This window comes from Camellia sinensis, chromosome 6, assembly GCF_055761805.1.
Source record: "Camellia sinensis isolate YWXY chromosome 6, ASM5576180v1, whole genome shotgun sequence".
Classification (NCBI taxonomy): Eukaryota; Viridiplantae; Streptophyta; class Magnoliopsida; order Ericales; family Theaceae; genus Camellia; species Camellia sinensis.
The window spans coordinates 178,500,804-178,527,800 of record NC_138966.1 but is presented as its reverse complement, the minus strand read 5'-3'; the positions used below and the strand labels follow the sequence as shown (position 1 = coordinate 178,527,800).

Below are 26,997 nucleotides of genomic sequence, written 5' to 3'. Positions count from 1 at the left end.
TCAACCCTCTGCTGGGAAGAGGCGCTCCGAAGCCCAGCCATCAGAGTCCCCAAAATCCAAAAAGTCGAGGTCTTCTTCCGCTACGACTTCAGGCTCCAAGAAGAGCGATGCCCCCTGGACCCCAAAAATTACTCTGGAGGACAAGGCAGTCATGGCAAGTGATAGTGCCGATGATATCAACGTCGGCGTTGCACTCAGTACCGCTTTGCTTCTGCCAGGGGACCTGGAGCGAAACGCCGGCTTCAGTGAGTACAAGAACTATGCCTTAATACTTCAACACTCCGTTCAGGTAAATGTCTTCTATTTGGTAATTTTCTTCTTTCCTTCCCTTTATTTCATACTTTGAATATTCTCTAATACTTCTGCTTTCTTTCAGGCCATCCAGCATGCCCACTCTTTCTCAATGCAATCTTTTGAGAATCGGGAGAGGCTTGTTGAGATGAAGAGGGAGTTCTCCTCCCTCCAAAAGACTAACAAAGGTCTTCAATTAAAAATGAAGAAGTTGGAGGATCAGGCTGAGGCTGCTATTAAAGCTCAGACCAATGCCGACGAGAAGGCTGAGGCTGCTGAGGCTATAAGGAAGGTGGCTGAGTCCCAGAGAAAAGAAGCCGAGGAGAAAATGGCCCAGGCCGAAAAGGAGCTTCAGGAGGCGCTGGCCACAAAAGAAGCAGAAATAAAAGATGCCGACGAGAAGGCCTATGCCCAAGGCATGGCCGACGTCACAGATGCTTATGAACAACAAGTGAAGGAGGCATGCAACAAGGGTTTTACCCTTGGTTGGATGTCCCTTCTGAAGAAACTTAACGTTCCAGAGGACTCGCCATTGAGAAAACCTGATGCCATGCCTCTTCTATTTCCTCCAGTTCAACCCCCAAATCAAGACGTCGGTGAATCCGAATCCAAAGAAAATGATGAGGATGAGGATCAGGCCTTGGTGAGAAAATCCAAGGATGCTGATAGGGCCAAGTCCCCTCCTCAGAATGAGAAAGTCCTAGACTTGACTCAGGATGAGGAAGGTGATGAGGTTCCCATAGAAGCTGTTCCTGAGAATGCAGCAGCCGACATCTCCTCTGTGGACAAGAGTGTTGAAGAAACTCTGCAAGAAATCGATGCCGAGATAGCAGCGGAGAAGGCTGCTGAGATGCCTTCTCAACATTCATCAGATCTTCAAGTTCAACCAACTGGTGAAGAGGAGTCTTAGCTTCATGTTTTTCTTTCGTTTACTTGTATTTTGTTTCTTCTTCATCTTTTAGAACAATGTAAGCTTTTTGTATGGCCGATGTGCCCTTTTCTTGGTGAACGCTAATACATCTTTTCTTTTCTAAGTGCTTGCACTCCTGTCTTCTCTTTACTGCTTCTGCATGATTCTATACTTAGAATATTCTGCATGTCTTATGTACTCTTCCTTCTTTGTGCAATCTTCTCAGGGTGACACAACTCGGTTATGCCACCTGACGATTTACTTCGGCAAGTGTTTGTCCTGTGAATTGCTTACAAATTTTGACAAGGATAAACATAAACTAGTTTAATCTCAACTTTTTCTTAAGTTATAACAAGTGCCAAACAATGATCTACTTGTAAATTGCTACGAATTTCCACAAGTGTTAAACAATATATATCGGCTTAACTTCAATTTGTAAATTGCTACAAATTTCAACAAGTGTTAAGCATTATTCTGGTTTAAATTCAACTTGTAAATTGCTACAAATTTCAACAAGTGAAGGTAAACAATAATCTCGGCTTAACTTCAACTTGTAAATTGCTACAAATTTCAACAAGCGTTAAGCATTACTTTGGTTTAACTTCAACTTGTAAATTGCTACAAATTTCAACAAGTGAAGGTAAACAATAATCTCAGCTTAACTTCAACTTGTAAATTGCTACAAATTTCAACAAGCGTTAAGCATTATTTCGGTTTAACTTCAACTTGTAAATTGCTACAAATTTCAACAAGTGAAGATAAACAATAATCTCGGCTTAACTTCAACTTGTAAATTGTTACAAATTTCAACAAGCGTTAAGCATTATTCCGGTTTAACTTCAACTTGTAAATTGCTACAAATTTCAACAAGTGAAGATAAACAATAATCTCGGCTTAACTTCAACTTGTAAATTGCTACAAATTTCAACAAGCGTTAAGCATTACTTCGGTTTAACTTCAACTTGTAAATTGCTACAAATTTCAACAAGTGGAGATAAACAATAATCTCGGCTTAACTTCAACTTGTAAATTGCTACAAATTTCAACAAGCGTTAAGCATTACTTCGATTTAACTTCAACTTGTAAATTACTACAAATTTCAATAAGTGAAGATAAACAATAATCTCGGCTTAACTTCAACTTGTAAATTGCTACAAATTTCAACAAGCATTAAGCATTACTTCGGTTTAACTTCAACTTGTAAATTGCTACAAATTTCAACAAGTGAAGATAAACAATAATCTTGGCTTAACTTCAACTTGTAAATTGCTACAAATTTCAACAAGCGTTAAGCATTTGTGTCTTCTCTCTGCCTCCAATGTGAACCTAAGTTCCACTTGGGTTCTCATTATTCAGAAATAACATTATGCATCTTTTATCAATTCATAAGTCTTGGAAAATTCTACTAAGATTTTATTGATGACGTCGGCAAAAAATAACAAGGAACATCTAATGATAGAAAATTTTCAAATTACAAATGTTCCAGGGTCTTGGCAATGCTTTGCCCTCATTATCTTCAAGCCGGTATGCTCCATTGCCCAATACCGAAGTAATTCTGTAGGGTCCTTCCCAGTTTGGGCCAAGCTTGCCCTCTCTGGGATCCTTCTTGTTGCCAACAACTTTTCTTAGGACTAGGTCGCCGACCTGAAAATCCTTTGGATTGACCTTCTTATTGTAGGCTCTAGCAAGCTACTGCTGGTATGCTGCGAGCTGAATTGCAGCTTTCTCCCTTCTTTCTTCTAAGAGATCCAGATCTCGGGCTAGAAGTATATCATTAGTCCCATTCTCTACTCCCTGGGTTCTGATCCCTAGGATGCCGATCTCCAGCGGGATGACTGCTTCTGTGCCGTAAGCCATGGCAAAGGGGGTTTTCCCTGTGGATCTTCTCGGCGTAGTCCGATATGCCCAGAGTACATTGGGCAACTCGTCTACCCACTTTCCTTTTGCTGCCTGTAGCCTCTTCTTTATCCCATCCAAAATTACTTTGTTGGATGCTTCTGCTTGCCCATTGCTTTGGGAAAAACTTGGTGTTGAAAAGTAATTCTTTATCTTGAATTTCGCACAGAAGTTCTTGATGAGTTTGCTGTCAAACTGCGTTCCGTTGTCGACAACTATTGCTCTTGGAATGCCAAATCTGGTGATGATGTTTCTCTATATGAAGTTCTTGACATCTACATCTCGAATTTTGGCAAGAGGTTCTGCTTCTATCCACTTCGTGAAATAATCTGTTGCCACCAGCAAGTACTTCCTTTGCCCAGCTGCTTGGGGCAACTGCCCAACGAGATCCATGCCCCATTGGGCAAATGGCCATGGACTGGATACAGGGTTTAGGTCAGCAGCTAGCTGGTGTATCAAAGGTGCAAACCTTTGGTATTGTTCACACTTCTTCACGTAGGCTTCTGCATCTTTTTGCATGTAGGGCCACCAATACCCTTGGGTAATGGCCCTGTGAGCTAGTGATCTGCCCCCAGCGTGGCTTCCACAAATCCCTTCATGAATTTCATATAGAAAGTCTTCAACCTGCAAAGGGTGTACGCACCTTAAAAGGGGTCCAGTGAAGGACCTTCTGTAGAGATGTCCGTCCGCTGTCAGATTGAACCTTGTCGACTTCAATCTGACTTTGTGTGCTTCCTTATGGTCTTCTGGCAGCTGTCCCTCTTTTAGGAATGCAACAATTGCATCCATCCAGCTTGGTCCCAAGTCCACACATATTGCTTCTTGCTCAGCGATCGGTGATTCTATGCTCGGGCCCGACAAATAGTCAATCATTATTGTCCTTGTTTTTCCAGTTTATATTGAACTTGCCAAGTTGGCCAACGCGTCGGCGTGGCTGTTATCATCTCGGCTAACTTGAAGAAGTCGGCAATTATGAAACAAGGCTGCCAGCCTGATAACTTCCTTTGCGTATACCGACATTCTCTCATCTCGGGTTGCAAACTCTCCTATTGTCTGATTTACTATAAGTTGTGAATCACAAAAAATTATTACCTTATCTGCTTCTGTTGCTGCTACCAGCTTTAGTCCTGCAATCAATGTTTCATATTATGCCTCATTGTTCGAGGCCTTGAACCCTAATCGAATGGACTGTTCTAATACCTCCCCATCTGGAGATATTAACATTACTCCTGCCCCCGCTCCTTACCGGTTTGAGCTCCCATCGACAAACAAGCAAAAGGAGTCGCCGATGTAAATGCTGCAGGGTCTGAATTTTTCCTTTCTTGGTTCTTTTGCCTTTGGCTAGGCTTCTCCCTGTTTGCTTGGACATCGTTTATCTTGGCTTAACGGAGCCCGATATTCGATGGATTCTGACGTGAATTCGGCCACGAAGTCGGCCAAAACTTGGCCCTTAATTGCTGTTCTTGGCCTAAACTCCAGGTCATACTGGCCCAAGGCCACTGCCCATCTTGCTATTCTTCTAGTTAAGTCTCCTTGTTGTAACAAGGACTTCAGTGGGTGCTCTGTTAGCACTATAATCTTGTGCGCTTGAAAGTAATGGTTCAGTTTCTTTGAAGCCATTACTAAGGCCAGCATTAATTTCTCTAGTGATAGGTACCTTGTTTCTGCATCGGCCAAGGTTTTGTTTACATAATAAACAGCCTTTTGCTCCCCTTTTTCCTCTCGGATTAGCACTGCACTCACTGCGTGTTCAGAAACTGCTAAATACAAAAACAGTTCTTCCCCAAGTTCGGGTGTTGAGAGGACTCGAGCAGAGGTCAGATATTTCTTTAGGTCGGCCAAAGCGGTCTCACATTCCTCAGTCCACAGGAAGTCTGTGGCATTTTTCACCAGGTTGAAGAAAGGTCTACATTTGTCTGAGCTTCAGCTTATGAATCTGTTTAGGGCTGCGGCCCTTCCAGTAAGCATCTAAACCTGTTTTGCCGACGTCAGGCTTTTCAACTCTAGGATGGCCTTGATTTGATCTGGGCTGGCCTCAATGCCTCTTCTGGTTACTAGGTATCCCAAAAACTTCCCTGATCCAACTCTAAACACGCACTTCGATGCGTTGAGTCAGAGCCGGTATCTTTTGAGTATATCAAAGACCTCTTTTAGGTCGGCAAGATAACCCTTAGGTTCCTTGGTCTTCACGACCATGTCATCGATGTAGACCTCTACTGTTTGGCCAATCAGATGTTTGAACATCTTGGTTACCAACCTTTGGTAAGTTGATCCTGCGTTTTTCAACCCAAAGGGCATTACCTTGTAATAGTACAGCCCTTTTAGGGTGATAAACGCTGTCTTCTCCTCGTCTGCGAGATGCATGGCTATCTGGTGATATCCCTTGTAAGTATCCAGGAAGCTCATCCTTCCATGTCCAGATGTGGCGTCTACCAACTGATCAATCTTGGATAGAGAAAAGCTGTCTTTAGGACAAGCTTTGTTGAGGCTGGTGAAGTCTACACAGACCCTCCATTTACCGTTCTTCTTCTTCACCACTACTGTGTTGGATAGCCATGTCGGGTAGTGAACTTCTCAGATGGTCTTGGCCTCCAGAAGTCTGTTTACTTCTTCCTCTACTGCTTCGACGTGCATCAACATCGGTCTTCTAGCTCGTTGAATTACAGGTTTTGCCAACCTGTCAACGTTCAATCTGTGGCATGTGACCTCGGGGTCAATACCAGGCATTTCATAAGGCGTCCAGGCGAACACCTCTATGTTTGCTCTCAGAAAAGTTTCCAGCTCTCTTTCTTCTTCATTGGCTAAGCCTGAGCCGACAAGAAAGAAGCGTTCTTCATCATCCTCCTAGACGAGGACTTTCTTCAGTGCTTCTTCGCTCTTCTCGGCTGGCTCTTTCCCGACATCATCTAGGACCTTCATGTCCTCGTCTTCAATCTCTGCTTTCTCTGGTTCTCGGATGTTACAGGTGGATTTCATTGCTGCCATGGAGCAATTCTTTGCCTGAAGTTGATCTCCTCTGACTTCTTCAATCCCATGCTCTGTTAGGAACCGTAGTAGTTGATACAACGTTGAGGGAACTGCCCCCATTGCATGCAACCATGGCCTTTCCAAGATGATGTTATATGGTGAGGACGTGTCAATCACAACGAATTCTTTCTCGATCTTCTTAGTGTCGGCTTGTATTTCCAAACTTGTTGCGCCCAGTGGCCATGTCGGCGTTCCATTGAAGCCGACCATCGGGCCGTTGGATTGCTCCAAGTCATCAGGATGAAGGCCCAGTTCCTTGTAACATCTAACATACATGATGTCGCAAGAGCTGCCTTGATCAATCAAGATGCGTTTCACTTGGCACTCCCCAACCTGGAGGGATACTACCAAGGCATCATTATGCGGGTGCTGGACCATCTCTAGGTCAACTTCAGTAAAGGCTATCGTTGGTCCCTGGCATTCTTCAGGTCGAGGTCTTTTATGGCTGACCTGGTTCACGTGCAGTAGGTGTTTTACCTACTGGGTCTCTCCACGTATGTCGTTTTCATTCGCCTTTGAGTGAATTACATTAACCACCCGTGGTCCTCCCGCCTGCGGTTGCTGTGTTGGGGGAGGCGGAGCTGCTGGTGCTTGAGGCAATCTTGCCTATTCTTTTCTTGTCCTGGCCTCATCAACAAGGTCCCTCAGATGGCCTTGCCTCACCAAGTTTTCTAAGTGTGCTTTTAGGGCTCTGCAACCCTGAGTTGGGTGCCCTTCTTCATTGTGGTAAGCGCAACGCCTACCGATGTTTCTTCCCATAAATTTCCCTGGTGCTCTTGCTGGTGCTCTGAAGTAGGATTGGTTTCGTATTTGATCCAGGACTTTGTGGACCGGGATTCAGAACACAGTCGTTACTGCTTGTTTAGCCCTCAATTCCGTTTCTTGTTTGGTCGATCCATTGTTACCTCGGCCTCGCTTCGACGAGCCGTTTCCATTCTCCTGCTTTGTCTCTTTGTTTCCCGACATATCTTCCTCGGCTCTGGCGTACTTCTCGATTCTCGCTATGAGTTCTTCCATGCTTTTTGGCAATGTCTTTGCCAAGGACTTCCATAATGGGCAGTCATCTTTCAGGCCGTTCTTGAAAGACACGACCGCCATCTCTTGGTTGCATTCGGGTATTCGATTGAACACCTCGTAGTACCTTTTTGCATAGGCCCTAAGGCCTTCGTCCTTGATGATCCTTCAGGCCATCAGAGCGTCGACCCTCAAGGGCTGTAGTTTGTTCATCACAAACCTGGCCACAAACATCTCGGTCAGGCCTTCCCAAGTCTTTACGTTTCCCTTCGGTAATTTATGGAACCAGTCTGATGTAATTTTCCCAAAGAATGAGGGGAATACTTTGCAGAGCAACGGTTCGTTCCCACTATATAATGCCATTGAATTCAGGTATAGTCCAACGTGAAAGTTGGGATCTAACTTACCATCATATATCTGGAACCTCGGCATACTGAATCTCTTTGGTGCTTGAAATTTGTCCAATTCCACCGAGAATGGTGTCCTTGGCTTAACCGGGGAAGTTACCTCGGTTTCAGCATTCTGTTGCTTCCTCTTGAGGTAATCTCTCAAGTCTTCTTTAGTCTTCCCTGGAGCTCGACTATCTTTGGACTTCAATCTTTTCGGCACACTACTTTCGGCCTCGTGGTGGGCCCGTTTTGATCTTTCTCCATGGGTTGTGTCAAAGCAGAGCGTCTGCCCTTGAACATTCCGATGTTCTTTGGGCTCTGGGTCTTTCGTGTGATACGTCCTTCGGGACTCCTCTTGTCTCGGCTCCTCTCGTCCGACTTCTCTGGAAGGCCGGTGAGAGTGCCTTCCGCTCTTGGTGTGTTGAGGGGCTTCGGGGATTGTTTTCCTTCCTCCCTTCTGGGTATTAGTTGCTGGCATCGGCATGTTTTGCAGCGGGTACGGTGGCTGCATGACATTGTTTTGCATCATAAAGTTGATGACTGACTGCAGGTCTGCCAACTTGTTTGCCAATTCTTTTACCTCTTCATTCCCCCGTAGGCACCTATCCCTCCATACCTGGAGGTTATCTTCGTTATAGTACTTGCCTTGGTCTGTCTTCTTCGAAGTGTCGCCCTCCTGGCCGATGTCTTTCTCTCCATGTCCCTGGTCACGAGCTTCTGTATTGTGGTTGTCTCCTTCGAAATCAAGGTCGATAGGTCTGCCACTCCCAGCAGGAGTGTCGTCTCCAACCTTTTCTTTCTGTACGTTACTGGCCATCTATTCTACTTTCTTCCCATAGACGGTGCCAAATTGTGTGAGTGATTTTCTAACCACACTGCCCGCTTAGTAACCAACTGGAGAGCACCGGCAAAATAGATGGCACCTGGCTGACCTGCAACAGAAAGAGAAGATTCCGGCGATGGTTCGTCCACCCGGGGGCACTCCGACGATCAAGTCAGTATATCTCTCAAAGATAAATCAAGTGCTAAACTCACAAGTTTGAGTATCAAAAGCATAAAACTGCGTACCTTAGACCCACGGAGGTGCCTCTCTTTTATAGTTGACTCAATCCCCGTGTATTATATTTATATATCTATTTAGCTGTATTATCTATTTAGATGTATTATATTTATATTTATATTTATATATCTTAGAGTCTAACTCTCTTTCTGACTCTCATCTCTCAACTCAATCTGTCTCACTTTCTCGTTCTTCTCTCTCTTTCAACTCTCGTTCTCGCAGTCACTCTCTTTCAACTCACTCTCGCAGTCACCGACAGCGACATCACCACCACCGCTGTCCCCGACCCCTTCGTCTCTCTCTATTCCTCATGGCCACCGCCGCCGCCAATGGTCTATCTCTCTGTCACCACCACCGAACCCACCGGTGTCGCTTAGATCTGTTATCTCTCTCGCTCTGTGTGTATGTGTGTGTGTGTGTGTGCGTGTGTGGGATCTGATCTGATCTGTGTGTGATCTGATCTCTGTGTGTGTGTGTGTGTGTGATCTCTGTGTGTGTGTGTGTGTGTGTGTGATATGATCTGTGTGTGGTATACTCACACTTGATTATTTTATTTTATTTTTTAAAATTTAAATCTGTATTTAACATAGTGATATATATTGATATGTTGTTCTTGTGTTGAAGCTCGGAGATTTTTCGGGGTCGGGGAAACCCGATCCCCGTTAGGGGATGGGGAAGGGAGGGTGATGGGTTCCCCACCGGGGATCGGGGCCAGGGAGTGTAGTCCCCGGCCCCGCCCCGCCCTGCCTCGTTGCCATTCCTACTCATGATTGGTCCACATCATTTTAGAGGTCATGAGGATCCCCAACTTTGGAGGTCCCAAACATTTTTGATTTATTAAAAAGATTCTTAAAACATTGTTAATCAATATCCTTAGGATTTGATTATCCGATTTGTCCGATTCGATTAGGTTAATCAATTCCCTTAGGCCATGTTTGATTGTCTTATTTGGCCGATTAGATTGGGTTGAATTTTGAGTGAGGAGTGTTGAATAGGTAAATCATCCAAGATTGTTTTTATTATAGTAAATATGAAGTATAATCAACAATTAAAATTTGAGATATGATAAGGGCTATCTAAGTATTTATTTGCTCTCTATAAGTTTAGAAAATGGTGAGGAATGTCTTTGCAACAATTAGAAATATTGTTGGGCTTCCGTTCCATGGGTCGTCACGGGGCTCACTTTCACAATTTGTATGATATATATTGTAAGGTTTTTTGAGCTGATTATCTAATTTTTTTTTAAATAAATTGATCGAATAATTGCATCTATAGTCACATCACATTTGTTATCAATAAATAAATAAATTGAACGATAAAAATAATTTTGATAATAAGTCACTTATTATTTTTATTAAAAATATAATCTGATCATAATTCTATCATTATTAAATTAGTCTAATTTTTAACTCATTATTAATTCACTTGTCCTAAAAAATAATGGATTAATTGAATATTTTGGCAAACTAATGGATTAATTGAATATTTTGGCAGACTACGAGTTGGATGGATTAAAAAAAAAATACTAATGACCATACATTCTTAATTTCTTTACCATTTCAAGCAAAAGATTAATTATTTTTTCTAAAAATCAACACAACTTATAATTTAACTGAATGTATAATATCATTTAAATTCATATTTTACAAATAATAAACAAAATACAAAAAAATGAGGTGTCATCTAATCAGCCCTGTACTTTATTGGCTACAAAAGCTTCTCGAAAAAAATCTTTTCAAATGAAAACTCCACATACTTTTCTTAGAGTTTACGGCAACGATCGATGTTACCAAGCTCCATCTCTATTGCAATATATTTCTCAAAAAATTTCTTTTCCGGAGACTTTGCAATCGCGTTGCCAAGGATATGACGTGCACTATTTAAATTCAACTGACATATTTCAAACTGTGCTGCGCATTATCCAAAATTTGGCAAAAGACCATTTGTGAGGTGGAATAAGCCCAAGATACTGCAGGTACACCTCTCTGATCCGATCCATGTCTTGGGGCGTAATTAATCCAGAAGTAGATGTACCTCTGCCAATAGCGCTTTTCTTCAGCCAGAGGAACCTTAGCAATTACTTGCTCGTAACCTCTCTAATCTTCTCCTTACACCCCACACTCTCTTCCAATCAAATGTGATCAAACCACACTTGATCATTAGTCAATGAGGGATTAGAAATATATATTTGTTTGACAGAAAGAGAATGAGCATTCGTTTGATCTTGGTCCTTGTGGAGCGAAAATGGAGCTTTTGCATGACCCTCCTGATAATATCCATAAATGACTTGTTTTTTATAAGAAATGAATATTGCCATATGTAAATTTAGGTGCATGGTACACATCGGTACTCCAGTGCATTTCTCTCTCTGAGTTAGAATGAATATGTTTTCCAACTCTCTCTTTAAAATAAAAAGTGTATGTTCACGTACGAATCTCAGCAATCACTTGTTCTGATTCTACATATTGATCATTTTGAACTAAAAGAAATTTTGATAGTATATGAGCACAAAATAATCTTCTCGTATAATCTTGTTGATCAAGTTTGGACTCCTCCAAACGTCGTCGTTTTACTTCCTGAAAACACAAACGTGAGCTAGCCGGCGGATGTGTACCGGATACCTCTCCGATGCCTAAGTCAACAAATGGACAATAGACAAAAAGCTCTGTGTTTTTTAGAGTAAAAGTCGTGACACCTGTACATAGGTCCTGCTACGAGCTTATATAGATTCTGCTTGACCAATCCTAATAGGATTCCAACTTTCCTTATAAGAGTCCTAGAAATCACACTCCCAGTGAAGAGTGTCTATTCTGATAACACTCTACCTTCTACCAACCAAGTGAGATAGTTTTCTCCTTGTCCAAGTTGGTGCGGTTTAACCGAGCTAGCTTATTTCCGTCATGCTCTCAACTAAGCAATGTTGTAGATGGCATTTGACCGAGCTACACCTAACTCAGCCTTCCTTCTTACTAACACCTCAACCAGCCACCAGGCCTTCTTTAGGTAGCCTGGTCAAACATCTCCCGAAGTCTCTGCCTAGTTTGGGACCCAAACGACCTGAGACCAAGCTACCCAAAGCCCATACCCGGGGCCTTAGTCCGGCCCAAAACAGAGATTAATGGATCGTAACTCAGCCCAATTTTCTTTATAAATTACCCTCTCAATTGCCTCTTAATTCCATCTAAAGAGCATGTTTGGGATTATGAACTTATGGCCGAGCTAACGATTTTAGCCAAACTGGAGTCTGTTTCGGCTTCCTGATCTTGTGTCAGTCGCACGACCTGACACTTCAAAAAATCCTGTCACCACGTCCCTAATTGGACACGTGTCACACACCGATAGCTATCTTGTACCATGCTAGCCTTTTCACATTTCTCAAAAATTTTGAAAAAGGCCAACCGTTTTGTCTCTCATATAAATACGCCCCCTTCATCTCGAACAGTCACTATTTTATTTGTTCATCTTCGTTCTTTAGAGCATTTCTGCATTTCTAGGCTCCATATCTTCGCCTCCTAAGCTTCAACCCCTGACCAAGTAACGACTGTGTACGTTTTGTTGGTCTTCTTGTTGTTTGGACTTTGTTTTCACGTCTTCACACTCGTAAGTTGCTAATGCTTCTCTCTGATGTTGCTGTTTTATTTATTTCTATACTTTCAACACTTAAATCTCTATATATGCGCGTTTATATGCACTAGAGCGTCAAGAAAACACCACAAACCCAAAACCTTACACTCAATCACAAAGGCATACCTACTATTTTTTTGAAAAATATGATACTTGATCCAAAACCGTGCTGTAATCGAACTAGGAGCTTGTTTGCGACTTTTAAGTTTGCACACGACCGAACTAGAAACGGGGTTATAACCTTGCGTACTAACCTCCAACCATGCTAGAGACTTGAGTTAGCCCTTCTTCATGATCGAACTGAGAACTACTTGTAGCCCAGATGTAGCCGAGCTAAGCTTTTTCTATTTTTCTTTGACTATTTACTTAGTGCGGTCTAGTTGTCTGGGCATAACACTTTTTATTTCCACTTTGCAGACTTGACTAGGTTGGCCAGGCACACCTTTGCACCCTGCCCCTAGACGGCTTTGCTCAACTGAGCCAACCAAAGCCTCAGTCGCGCCGAGCTAGGCCACTGTGAACATATTAACAATTTTTAAGTTAACATGGGTAAGTATCGGTTTCTAGTGGACTCCCCTGGGGCCATAGCTGAATTCCGAAAGGACAACCAAATTCCTGACGACGTCCACCTCTCCCTAGCCAAACTAGAAACCACACCCTGGGGCAAACCGAGCTTCTTTCCTTTTACCGTGATATCGATCATAGAAGTCAGCCTGCAGTTTCCCGTTCAACCACTCATATGTGAATTCCTCAGGAAAACAAGATTGTGCCCAACCCAACTCTCCTCGAATACTTATAAGACCTTGGATTGGCCGAGCTATTTCATCAATATTCGCTCTGCCAAAATGACGACAGTTAGGTGTACTATCTCAGAGTAAGAAGAGGCCGAGAAAAAATTGTAAAAAACACACCGGACAAAGATCTGAATGATGACGACTTCCTTTGGGTTTCTGGTAATTTTGAAGACCAGGAAGCCCAGATACTGGGCTACACTATAAACTGGAATATAGGAACTGCTGGTAAGAATACTCCGGTTCAATTTTTCTTTACTATTCATGCTAACTCACCGTGCTAACCCTTGTCCTTCTTTCTTGTAGATTTGAACCAGCTTAAATCACACTATACTTACGCCAACCAGGACACCCTTCGAGCAGCACTCCGATACCGTCACCGTGATTGGGCCGAGCTATTAAACTGCGAACCGACCTACCGACATAGCAGAAGGAGGAAGACCAGAGTCACCAATTTCCTTCTAGAGCCTTCCCCAGAGCTAGATCCCACTATTTCCCAAATCAACCTGATCTCTCTAACTGAAGAATAAGAAATGGTGAAGAAGAAGGCAGTGCGGGCACTCATCACCGAGAAAACCTCCGGTGAAGTGCAAACCAAGCTGGAGTCGTCAAGCCAACATCATGAAACCGTGGTCGCCCTTCCAACTGTTAGGGCTTCCACATCTCGACCGAGCAAGCGTGTACGTACTGCATCGACCGAACCGCATTGCCTGGTCGATGAAGAGGAAGTCATGCTTCCTGAAACCACGCTGTTGAGCCCAGAGCCGTGTTCTCTGACCGAGCGAGCCCTTCAGAATGGGCACCATCAATATCTTACAAGAACCGTGCTATAATAACCACGGATTCGGTAGTTGCTGACAAGGACCATACTCTTGCCTTCAACCTCTCCAAAAGTGTTTGCCTGCCACAAGACATAAAGCACCATGACCACTTAACTAAGCTGAAGGCCATCCGCTCGGCAACCAAATCAATGGTGCTTGTAAGTTCTTCCCTCTATCTGTTTCCATTTTTAACCATCTGTTTGCTCGGTTTTAACATAAACGCTACCTCCCCTATCTGTAGGCTTTGCAGAAAAACCATGTTACCCACAGCCGCGTTTTGGAGCTTTGCAAGACAGCGTAGTCGGCTGTGGAAGATGCCAGCACTAAGTCAGCCGAGCTAAATCAAGCCAAACAAAGAATGGCCGAGCTCCAATTCAAAAATGCAAGGCTCACCGAACTAGTCAACGCGGTGAAAGCCGACAAGCAAAAGGCACTGGCCGAAAGAAAGGATCGCTACCTGTGCGAACTGGCAAAGCTAGAAAAAAAGAAAGATACTGAGCTCACCGAGCTAAAAAAGAAAATGGAAAATGCTAAAGACCGTGGCTATAAAGAAGGAGAAACCACCTATGTCTTGCAGTGTGAAACTGCTAAAGACATCTTCTTCAAATGTGGATGGAAGACGGCCGTTCTGAAGTTCGGTCATGGGCAAGACACTGAGATCTTCCAGAACCCTTCCCCTCACTTCATTCCAGTTTACACGGCAGACTATGCCAACGCCATTCAACAGAAGCTTCTCCAAGAGAGGGGGGAGGAAGAAGAATCCCCTGATCCAAACAATGCCCCGCCTGCAAATAGTGACCACGGTGTCCAGACACTCCAGACAGCTTGGGCGGAGCCATTTAGCCAACCGGTGCCAAGCACGATTGATGGAGCGCCTGTAACCGGCCTACCCTAGGGAGAGACTGCTGAGACCGACCTACCGAGTAGCGAAGCTCAAGTTGAGGTAGATGGTGATTTGGACGATCTTTTTGCCTGATTTTGTTTTTTCTTTAATTTGTGCTTTCAATGAAATTATAACCAGGCTACCAGCCCCTCCTCTTGTACTGAATGTTTCAAAATTAATGAAATCTCTATTTTGCTCGTCTTTTTGTTTGGTTAATACATTTTTTCCTTTAATTGTACCAACTTTTTATAAGCCTAGCTGGCCTAACCTAGCTCGGCTTTCCTTTATCCTGCCCACTTTGTTTGGCCGAGATAAATATCTCATCCAGACAGCAACTTTAGGTATTTTAGGCAAGTGTTGGTCAAGCCTGCCAACTTTTGGCCTAGATCCTTATCTCGGCTGAAACCTTCTGAACTTCCTTCAGCCTAGATCATTATCTCGGCTGAAGATATAAAAACTGTTGGTCAAACCTGCCAACCTTCTTTGGCCTAGATCCTTATCCCGGCTGAAGAACAAAAGATGTTTGGTCAAACCTACCAAACTTCCTTCAGCCTAGATCCTTATCTCGGCTGTAGAAAGAAAAAAGTGTTGGCCAAATCTGCCAACTTTCTTCAACCTAGATCCTTATCTCGACTGAGAAAAGAAAAAAGTGTTGGTCAAACCTGCAAACCTTCTTCAGCCTAAATCCTTATCTCAGCTGAAGAACAAAAGATGTTTGGTCAAACCTGCCAAACTTCCTTCAGCTTAGATCCTTATCTCTGCTAAGAAAAGAAAAAAGTGTTGGTCAAACCTGCCAACCTTCTTCAGCCTAGATTCTTATCTTGGCTGAAGAACAAAAGATGTTTGGTCAAACCTGCCAAACTTCCTTCAGCCTAGATCTTTATCTTGGCTAAAGAAAGAAAAAAGTGTTGGTCAAACCTGCCAACCTTCTTCAGCCTAGATCCTTATCTCGGCTGAAGAACAAAAGATGTTTGGTCAAACCTGCCAAACTTGTTCATTGCCCCTAGTTGGCAATAACTATGAACAACATTTACAGTAGAAAGAATTTGTGCTGGAGAAAACTACTTTTTTTATTTGAAAAAAGAAAAATTAAAAATAAAATAGTTTAAGATTGGCAATGTTCCATGACCTGGGAATAGCTTTGTTGTCTACATCTTCCAAGTGATATGCCACTTTTCCTGCTAAACTGATCACTTTGTATGGTCCTTCCTAGTTAGGTCCTAACTTGCCATCTCCAGGTACCAAAGTGTTGCCCATTACTTTGCGTAGTACCCAATCTCCAATCTTGAATTACCTCGGATGCACTGTTTTGTTGTATTTCCTAGACAACTTTTGTTGATATGAGGCGATGTGCACCAATGCCCTTTCTCTTCTTTCTTCTGCGAGGTCGAGTTCCAAGGTTATGGCCTCATCATTCAGGTTTAGATCAAAATTTTCGCTCCTGATTCCAGTGGGATGACCGCCTCCATGCCATAAGTCAAGGAAAAAGGCGTTTCTCCAGTTGATCGTCGATGTGTGATACGGTAAGCCCATAAAACATGAGGAAACTCCTCAGCCCACTTGCCTTTTGCTCTCTCTAACCTCTTCTTCAAACCATCTAAGATGACTTTGTTGGAAGCTTCAGCCTAGCCATTCACTTACGGGCATGCCGGTGTAGAGTTGTAGAATTCTATCTTCTACTCTTCGCAAACGCCCCTAAAATTTTTTTCATCAAATTGAGTGTCATTGGTGGATATTAGAGCCTTGGGTATGCCGAATCGAGTGATGATGCTCTACCGGATGAACTTTTTAACGTCTTTCTCTTTTATAGATGTGAGTGCTTCTGCCTCCACCCACTTTGTGAAATAGTCTGTTGCTGCGAGAAAGAACTTTCTGTTGCTGGGCGCAGTTGGAAGTGGTCCCACTATGTCCAGGGCCCACATTGCGAAGGGCCACAGACTAGTTAATGGTAGAAGCTCTCTGGCTGGTTGATGTATTTGGTGTGCGAACTTCTGATATTTCTCGCATTTCTTGACATATTTCTCTGAATCTGCTTGCATGTATGGCCACCAATATCCTTGTGAAATTGCTCTGTAAGCCAATGATCTTCCCCCTTGGTGGCTTCCACAAACGCCTTCGTGTATTTCGAACAAAAATGCCTCAATCTTACTGGGATGGACACATTTCAGGTAAGATCCTGTGAAGGATTTTTTGTACAATGCTAGTGATAAAGAGAGCCAAAATCGCTGTGATTTTGCTCTAATTTTGTTGGCTTCTTTCTTTTCTTCAGGCAAGATGCCATCTTTTAAAAATACTATGATGGGGTCCATCCAAGATGGGCCTAGTTCAGCACAACATGCCTCGGCTGCTTCGGGTTCTTCAATACTTGGTCTGGGTATCTGCCATTGATGCAAAACCTGCCAACTCGTCTGCTCTACTATTTTTCTCTCGGCCGATTTGCTCTATCCGGACTACTTCGAACTTCATGATTTCCTTTCTGACCAACTCTTGGTACTTAGTCATCCTATCATCTTTTGCTTTGTAGTCACCTGAAATCTGGTTGACTACCAGCTGGGAGTCACTGTACACCATCAGCTTGGTGGCCTTCATGTAAAGTGCGGATTTTAAGCCTATTAGCAATGCTTCGTACTCCGCCTCGTTGTTAGATGCTGGGAAGCCAAGGTTGACTGTCTGTTCAATTGTTAGGCTATCCAGTGAGATAAAGACTATACCAAGTCCTGCACCGTGCCTGTTGGATACTCCATCCATGAAAAGTTTTCACATCTCTCCGACGAATAGGTTCCAGCAAGTAGAGGGATCAGATTATGTCTTGGGATCAGGGGTGTTGTTGATGTTTTCTTACAAGTCGATGTCCACTGTTGGGGTTTGATCTTCACTGTCTAACTGCCTCAAGTCTTTACTTTGTGGTGAGTCCCTGCTGGGAATAGCATGGTCTGTTCCTTTTTCCCTATCCTCAAACCTATATGGCTTGCTATGTAGCTGGGCGTCCTGCTTTGGGGGCTGCGCAGTTCCCGCAGCACTGTTCCCCCTTCTTTCGGTTGCACCGGTCAAATCGATCAGGCAGACATGATGACTTCCTGACGTGAACTCGACCACAAAGTCTACTAAAGCTTGAGATTTTATTGTGGTTATAGGTTGAAACTTGATATCGAACTGCCCCAACTCCACTGCCCATTTCAAGATTCGTCCAAAAAAATCCGCCCTCTCAAACAAGGCCTTTAAGGGGAAAGCCGTTAGGACAATCACGGTGTAGGCATGCAAATAGTGTGACAACTTTCTTGAGGCCATCATCAAAGCTAAGGCCAGCTTTTCCAACGGTAGGTGCCTTGTTTCAGCGCCCAACAAGATCTTACTAACATAAAAGATAGGCAGGTGTTGGATTCCCTCCGCTTTGACCAACACTGCATTGACTGCATGATGTGAAACTGGTAAGTACAAAAAGAGCTCTTCTCTTGGTACCAGGATTACTAACAACGAATGAGAGGTCATGTAGTCTTTCAAGCTTTCTAGGGCGCGGTCACATTCATCATCTCATTCAAATTTGGCCTTTAGTGCCTGGAAGAATAGTCGACATCTATCTGACGACCGACTTATGAATCGGTTGAGCGCAACTGCTAGGCCAGTGAGATGCTGTACTTCTTTGACTGTGTTGGGCCTCTCAAGATCTTGGATGGCTTTGATCTAAGAGGGATCAGCTTTTATACCCCGATTGGTTACTAGAAAGCCCAGGAATTTTCCTGACCCTACGCCAAATGTGCACTTAGATGCGTTTAGTCGCAGCATGTGGGACTTCAAAATTTGAAACATTTCATCTAGGTCCCTAAGATGGTCCTTCTCATCTCTGCTTTTGACCACCATGTCATCTATGTAAGCCTCCATTGTTTTGCCTAATAATGGTTCAAACATTTTGGTGACCATCCGTTAGAATGTAGCCCCTGTATTCTTTAGGTCAAAGGGCATGACCTTGTAATAGTATAGTCCTATGGGTATTGTAAATGACGTGACCTCCTGGTCCAGTTCGTACATAGCAATCTGATGGTAACCCCGATATGCATCAAGGAAGCTAAGTCGGTTATGCCCTGCTATCAGGTCCACCAGTTGGTCTATCCGTGGTATGAGAAAACTGTCTTTTAGGCATGCTTTGTTAATTGTTTTGTAGTCCACGCAAACACGCCATTTGTCGTTCTTCTTTGGCACTACTATAGTGTTGGAGATCCATCTAGGATAGTGTACTTCTCTGATGGCTCCTACCTCCAGCAAGTTTCCTATTTTTTTTGCCACTATCTCTGCATGGTGGAGTGCCGATCGACGAGTTCGCTGAATAATTGGTCTAGCAGTTGGATAGACATTAAGTTGACGGCAAATGAAATTTGGGTCAATGCTAGGCATGTCGTATGGTGTAGAGGCAAATACTTCGATATTAGAGGTTAAGAATTCCATGACGTCTATTCTCTCAGTGCTGGACAAAGACGAGTCGAGCAAAAAGAACTTTTCTGGATTCTTTTCATCTATCATTACCTCAACCAAGTCTTCCACTGCCTTCTGTTTGGCTGCTTTGCCGATATCTGCAAACAGTTCGTTGCTTTTTGGCTCCTTCACCATCTGTACAAACTCTTTGGCAGCACGGCTATCGTTTACTGTAACGAAGCACTATTTCGACATGATTTGTTCTCCTAAGACTTCTTCAATCACCCCGGTTTCGTTGGGGAACCGTAATGCCTAATGGTAGGTTGATGCCACCGAACTCATGGCGTGCAACCATGCTCTTCCCAAGATTTTGTTGTAAGTGGAAGGGACCTTCAATACCCAAAACTCCACATGTTTTGTCATTGTTCCTGCCTTGACTGGCAGAATTATCTTGCCCACTGGCCATTCTGGCATCGAGTTGAAACCGACTAGGGGAGATGTCGCAGGCACCAAGTCTTTATCCTCCAATTTTAGCTGTTTGAAGGTCTCGTAATACATTATCTCGCATGAGCTTCCTTGGTCAATCAAAATCCGTTTGATGTCGAAATTCTTAACACGCAAAGTGACCACTAGTGCGTCATTGTGAGGACAATATACCCTTGTTAGATCCCTGTCTGAGAAGGATATGACGTTCATTGCCTCTGTTTTTCCTCTTTTGACGGTAGGTTGTGCACTTAGTACCTCCCTCAAGTGCTCAGCCTTTTTGATCATCCCTCTGAGCTCACATACCCGCTCAGGTTCGACAATCCCATGTATAACGTTGATTATGCCTTGGGGTGGATCGTCGACCAGCATCCCGCTCGGCCTGCTGTGGTCCTAGGGGGCTGGTTGTGTTCCCCCTTCTATATACTGGTCCAGGTGACCAGTGGCCACTAACTCCTCCAGATGTTTCCTCAATGGTGTGCAATTTTCAGTTCGGTGCCCCTTTTCATCATGGAATGTGTAACGGTACCTCTCATCGTAACCTCTTTGTGTTTCTCCCAACTTGGCTGGTCGCCGAACAAAGGGTTCATCGCGTATCTCGCTAAGAATCCAGTAGATAGGTTTGTTGAATACTGTTGTAATGGCAGTGCAGACTCTTAACTTCCTTGTATGGGAGTCCTCTCGGTTGGCTCATCTACCTCGCCCATTCTTGCTTGGTTGTTCTACCGTATTGACTTTCGCTGCAGTCTTTTTATCTGGCAACGCTGTTGTGCCGGATTTTGCTTTAGCACAGGCGCTATCTTCCTCTACTCGGATATGTTGATGCACTCTCTCCATTAGGGCCTCCATCGTGAGGGTTGGCATCATCGTCATTGAATCCCTCAACTTGTTACCGACCGGTAAACCTCATTTATACTATGCGATGGCGAGGTTTGTAGGACAATCCCCAATCTAGTTGAAAGTCTCCAAATATCGACCGTTGTAAGACCTCAATGTTTCCTTCTCACCCATGTCAATGGAGAGTAGCTGGTCAATCTCCACTGGTGTCTTAGCATTCGCTATGAATCTAGTCACAAACGCCTCTGCCAACTGCGCCCATAAGGCTATGCTGCCTTCTAGAAGCCTTTCGAACCATGTTAGACCCAAGTCACCAAGGCTGGAAGGAAACAGGATACACATTAGAGCCTCGTTTCGCCGGTATACTGCCATAACCTGGCGAAAGTGGCTTAAGTGCATGTAGGGGTTTGACTTCCCCTCATAAGTAGTGAATTTGGGTTGGTGGAAGCCCGAGGGTAGCGGTGCGTTCTCAATTGCCGGAACGAACGGCGAGCTCTGTAACCTTACTAACACTTTATCTGTTGGTTCGTACGCAAGGCGTGGCATTGGCATCCCTACCTCGACACTCCCATGTGTCCTAAGTGCCAATCGCTGTAGGGCTGAAACCCTACGAGGGTCGTGAGCCCTAGTGTCCTCCTTCCATCAGGCTCTCTCCTCTAGCACTGTTCGCAGGTCTGCTGACCTGGGCAACTCCGTGTGCCTAGATGTCATTTGGTGTGTGTGCGAGGGTCGATAGCTACTTCCTTCCGTATACGACCTCTCAGTTCCCGTTCTTTCAGACCTGGAGTAACGAGTCCTAGAGGTTCGTGATTGTGTATCGCCTGTCCTTAGGCTTCTACTTCTAACATGTGATGGTGTGACTTGTTTGTCACAATTTTGCGAGTGGTAAGAGAGCGTGTTGCCTTTGTGCCCCTCTTCCATGGCCACCATTTTACCTTTTATCTGGCGCTTCATAGTCTTCATGTCTGCCGCCATCCTCCTTATTAATTCGTCTTGCTCCCTCACGCGATCCTCCAGAAGCTGAGGATCCAACCTCCGCCTCTGCTTTTCAAGACTTTGAGAGCGACGAGGATTGGTGCCCCGTCTCTTCCGTGTGTCCCTCCGGGAGTTCCTTTGCTGGGGGTCTAATTCTGTCATTGGTGGGATAGAAGGTAAACCTTCGCACCTCCCGCCCCCCTCCGGGGTTTGCCCATCAATAGCAGATTGCGGCAAATCTTCATTGTGCGCCATTGATTTCAACTAATGAGGAAAACTTGATCAAAAGGTCTTGTTCTTTGTTCTTCCCACAGACGGCGCCAATTGTACAAGCATGAAATAATCTTCTCGTATAATCCTATTGATCAAGTTTGCACTCCTCCAAACGTTGTCGCTTTACTTCCTGAAAACACAAACGTGAGCTAGCCAGCGGGTGTGTGCCGGATACCTCTCCGATGCCTAAGTCAACAAATAGATAATAGACAAAAAACTCTATGTTTTTTAGAGTAAAAGTTGTGATACCTGTACATAAGTCCTACTACGAGCTTTTATATATTCTGCCTGGCACAATCCTAGTAGAATTCCAATTCTCCTTATAAGAGTCCTCCTAGAAATCACACTCCTAGTGAAGAGTGTATATTCTGATAACACTCTACCTTCTACCAACCAAGTGAAATAGTTTTCTCCTTGTCCAAGTTGGTGCGGTTTAACCGAGCTAGTTTATTTCCGTCGTGCTCTCAACTAAACAGTGCTGTAGATGGCATTCGACCGAGCTACACCTAGCTCGGCCTTCCTTCTTACTAACACCTCAACCAACTACCAGGCCTTCTTTAGGTAGCCCGGTCAAACATCTCCCGAAGTCTCTGCCCAGTTTGGTACCCAAACGACTTGAGACCGAGCTACCCAAAGCCCATACCCCGGCCCTTAGTCCGACCCAAAACAGAGATTAATGGATCATAGCTCGGCCCACTTTTCTTTATAAATTACCCTCTCAGATGGAATATTCACATTATGTATAATATCTTCACTCTCAATACTTACATACAAATCTATAGAACATAAAAAATCAGGATGCCCATGACGTGTATGTGTCGGATGAACCAAATTCTATAACCAATAAATTCTTTTGTTCCATACTTGTTTTGTTACATTTTAGTTAATGGAATCGGTTGAATTGTTGTACATATTGAAATGAATTGAGGCTAAAAAGGAATTGGTTAATGATGCTCGAACATGTACTTATTTTGAGTGCCTATTTATTTTCCATTGGTATTTATGAATTGATCACGAGTCGAAACATGATTAGAAGCATCTATTTGACTGGCTATTGTTTCTTCAATTTATCATAACAGAAAATCAACTCATATTAACCAATCGAATTTTTTGAATAAATAGTATTAATTATATAAATTCAAATTAGTATATTTGACGCATAAGATATGATCATGTTTACAAAAAAACATAAGAAATCAAAGTATCTTGGCCCTCGCTCATAAATCAATCCAGAAATAAATTGATTAGAAAAAATTATTGATTTGTCCTAACCTCTTATTCATATTCAAACCTTTTCTAGCCATAAATTGCATCTTCTATCCCTTGCTTTTCCCCATACTACTTCTCAAATGCCACAAACTTGCCATATAAATATTCTATTGCATCTTCTATCCCTTGCTTTTCCCCATACTACTTCTCAAATGCCACAAACTTGCCATATAAATATTCTACACGCTTCTTCGGTATACGATCAATGGTGAAATCTCTGTTGCAACATATTTCTCAAAAAATTTCTTTTCAGAGCCTCTCAATGTTTCCCAATGTTTAATTTCCTCCAATACTTCAACAACCCTTGATTGTACGGAGATGTCAATAATTTTTTTTTTCTCTCTATCAATTAAGGCTATGCTATTCTAGTTTATTTGAAAATCAACAAAACCGTGATGAATTATATATGCTGGTAATAATATTCATCCCTATAGCATGTTGTATCTGCTTAAAAGTATGAGCATTTACATCATGTAAAAGATGTGCAAAAAAATCACTTGATTTGCATCAAATCATAATAACACAGGTTTCTTGTTTCAACATCAAAGTAAAATATACTTGTTTTCCTCATAAGAACAAATATTAAACTATTAAGTGCTGCAAAGATTTTTAAAATAGTATATTATAAATGGATTTTGGTCATGAGTACAAAAAAATACAGGTTCAAAAGATTAAAATAATTACACATAAGCTTTGAAAAATATATAAAGATTGAAAATATAAATTTTATTAATAAGTACCTTTTATTAAGATACTTAAAATAGTTTCATATTTTTTCATAAAATGTGTCTCATACAAAATTTATAACTATTTTAAGCACTAAGGTATTTATTAACAAGATTCTTAAAACATTGTTAATCAATATCCTTAGGCCATGTTTGATTATCCGATTTGTCCGATTAAGGGGTTGTTTGGGGTGTCCTAAATAAATGTACTTTTTGTCTTTTTGGACTAAAAAATTGAGGAAAAAAATATAGATATTTAGGTTAACTTTTTGACTTTTCATAAAAAAATGTGTAATAAAAAATTGTAAAAATTGGTTTGTAGGGAAAAATTTGGATTGGGAGTTGTGCAGCCGTAATTGTTGACTTTTGGTGAATAGTGTTAACTTTTTAACTTTTTGAGTAACTTTTTGACTTTTTAAATTTTTTCATACTACCCAAACTTGGCCTAAGTTGGGTTAATCAATATCCTTAGGCCATGTTTGATTATCCGATTTGTCCTATTAAGTTGGGTTAATCAATACCCGTAGGCCATGTTTGATTGTCTGATTCGTCCGATTAGATTTGGTTGAATTTTGAGTAAGGAGTGTTGAATAGGTAAATCATCCAAGATTGTTTTTATTATAGTAAGGCCAAATTTAGCATGATTGAAAAAAGACAAAAAGTCAAAAAGTCACTATCTTATTTAAGTTACATCATCTTATTTAAGTCACATCACCTCTCTAACACATCACTTCAAACCCAACCCAAACTCAATCCATATTTCATAAAAAGTCAAAAAGTACACTTATTTAGTCTTCCCAAACTAGGCCTAAATATGAACTATAATCAACAATTAAAATTTTAAATATGATAGGGGCTATCTAGTATTTATCACCACCTTGCTCTGTCGATCGCTTTAGACTGCTCTTCAAACTCTGCAAAGGCCACAAGCAATTCCTCAGCCTCTTCGCCGTTGTCTATCATCTTCTTTATTCCCCTCTCAAAACATGTCCTAGCCCTTGCCGTTTCTCCATTCTTTACCTCGAACTTGCAATACTTAATCCAAACACTGGCTTTACAATGGCACTGTACAAATTTGTCGAAAATTAATCGAGCCCTTTCAATCTCCTTGTAACGAAGTTCGAATCTGATGTACGACAACCAACCTTGCTGGTCCGGTGCCCATTGCATCCACCTCTCGAAAATTTGCCTCGCTCCGGCCACATTCCCAAGCATCTCCTCCATGTGAATGTATTTGTACCACAACTGATCAACCCTAGGAAACAGAGGGACCGCTCTGCCAAAAACATTTCGCGCCCGATTGATGAATTTGTTCTTCATCTCCATCTCGGCATACTTGAGATACAGAGTGTGGTCTCGTGGATGTGCGTCGAGGGCTCGTTCCCAAACAGACCGGGCATGATTGAATTGGGTTTGGGACTCTTCCCAGAGGGCGTAGTTGACGAAGACACTAGGGTTGTTGCGTCCGCGTCGGGAGATGAGGACCTCGAAGTGCTTGCGCTTTCGTTCGCGGTATAGGACGAGCTCAGTGGAATCAATGATTTGGTGCTTGGGGGGTCGAAGCAGGGACGACTCCTGCTGCTGGATCTCTCGGGCTTCGCGGAGGATTTGGTCGGCGGTGATTTGGATGGGGGCTGGGGTCTTATTCTTAACCCTAGTCTGTCGAGGGAGCTTGAAGGCGGTATCTTTCTGAGGAAGGTAACCTAACAATAGTGTCTCTGAACCTTTTGACGCCGCTGCAGCCACCATGATTGACGATTTAGAGAGAGAGTGTGTGTGATAGAACAGAAGATATGGATATTACTGTAGAGAGAGAGAGTGGATTGGGGAATTCAGAGGCTGTGTTTGAAGATTGATGATGAATGAGATGAGATGGAAGGGGATAGGAGGTCTGTATTTATAGGTTGCGCTTTGTTTCCTAACGCGTCAAGTTATCCTATTCCTAATCCTAATCAAAGTCGGTAATCCCGAAACTTATTTGTAATAAATAACAATGGCCTGGTTTGCCTAGAAGTTATTTGGCTAAAACAATTAATAAATACAAAGACCTATTTTGAAAATTAAATATATATATATATATATATTTCTGTTTTTGAATTTTTTTTTGTTTTTAGTGTTTTTTTTAAAAAAAAATTATGGTAATTTTTTTTACTTTTCCGGTCCGTCTTGTCGAAGAAAATCTAAAAGGTATATTTTTTATAAAAAAAAATCTAGAAGAAAAAATCACTAAAGACAAAAATAAGTCATAAAAGATTACTTAGAGTATCTCCAATGTTAATTCTTTTTTTTCATCAAATTTGAGTAAAAATTTGAATAAAAGTTTCATTTGATATTGCGCGTTTCAACAAAATAATTTGAGAATGTTTGACCTGTCAACTGACCAGTGCAAATTTTTCAAAATTCTGAAACAAATTTTGAGATGGTCGACTAGGGAGACAACTGACTGAACATCCGACTAATCGTCTAGGGCTAATGCATACTTGTAAAGCTAACAACTCTTTACAGTAATTTGGTAAAAGATTTCAGTATTCTCAATTTGATATTAACGTTAGAGCACCAGTTTTGTACATTTCAAATTTGAAGAAACAAAAGATGAAGCATTAAAGACACTATTAGAGAGTGTTTGAAGTGATGTAGTAGAGAAGTGTTGTAACTCAAATAAAATAATTATGATCTAAATAGAATAATATGCGCATATGCCAATTTTGGTTTATTTTTATCTTTTCAGAATTTTTTTAAAAAAATTATAATTTTTGGATTCGTCTTGTCGATTTGCATTTAAAAACTTAAAGTTTTTGAAAATTTTAAAAAAAATTAGCAAAGACAAAAATAAGTCAAAAGAAGAAGAAAAAAAAACACTTCTCAAAGCACCCGAAATAAGTTCAAATAGTATATGATAAAATATCACATCTAATCTATATATTATATAAGGAAAAAAGAGTTTCGAACCCACAAGTTTTGTGGGAGCTCTGATATCTCAATAATAATTTTTTAATTTTTTGATTTAAAAAAATAAATAATCTTAACACTTATTGACTTCTCCCAACCCACAAAACGTTTTTACTTCTCTCATAATTATTGCAGCACCATTTTCAACTTCCCACCATACAATATGATTAGTGATGAGATTGTTAAATTATTTTTATAAAAAATCTAAAAAAAATAATTTGTATATTAAAAAAATATCTAAAACAAATATAAATATCTATATTTATCTATCTATCTATCTATATATTATATAAGAAAAATGGGGTTTCTAATGAGAACCCTCCTAAGAGTTCCAAACTCTCATTCTAAAATTATTAATTTTTCAATTTATAAA

The 26,997-nt window shown here is 42.0% G+C and overlaps 1 protein-coding gene across 1 annotated transcript; it reads right to left on the bottom strand.

Moving 5' to 3' along the window:
* Positions 1-24,545: 24,545 nt before the first annotated feature.
* On the bottom strand, positions 24,546-25,424 carry LOC114302931 (uncharacterized). The gene has a single exon (XM_082876739.1). It carries the CDS (start codon positions 25,422-25,424, stop codon positions 24,546-24,548), a length of 879 nt encoding a protein of 292 aa, XP_082732865.1.
* Between the last annotated feature and the right edge of the window lie 1,573 nt (positions 25,425-26,997).

Bases quoted from the DNA above. Each gene is read 5' to 3' on its own strand.
- LOC114302931 (XM_082876739.1), bottom strand. From the start codon at position 25,424: ATGGTGGCTGCAGCGGCGTCAAAAGGTTCAGAGACACTATTGTTAGGT.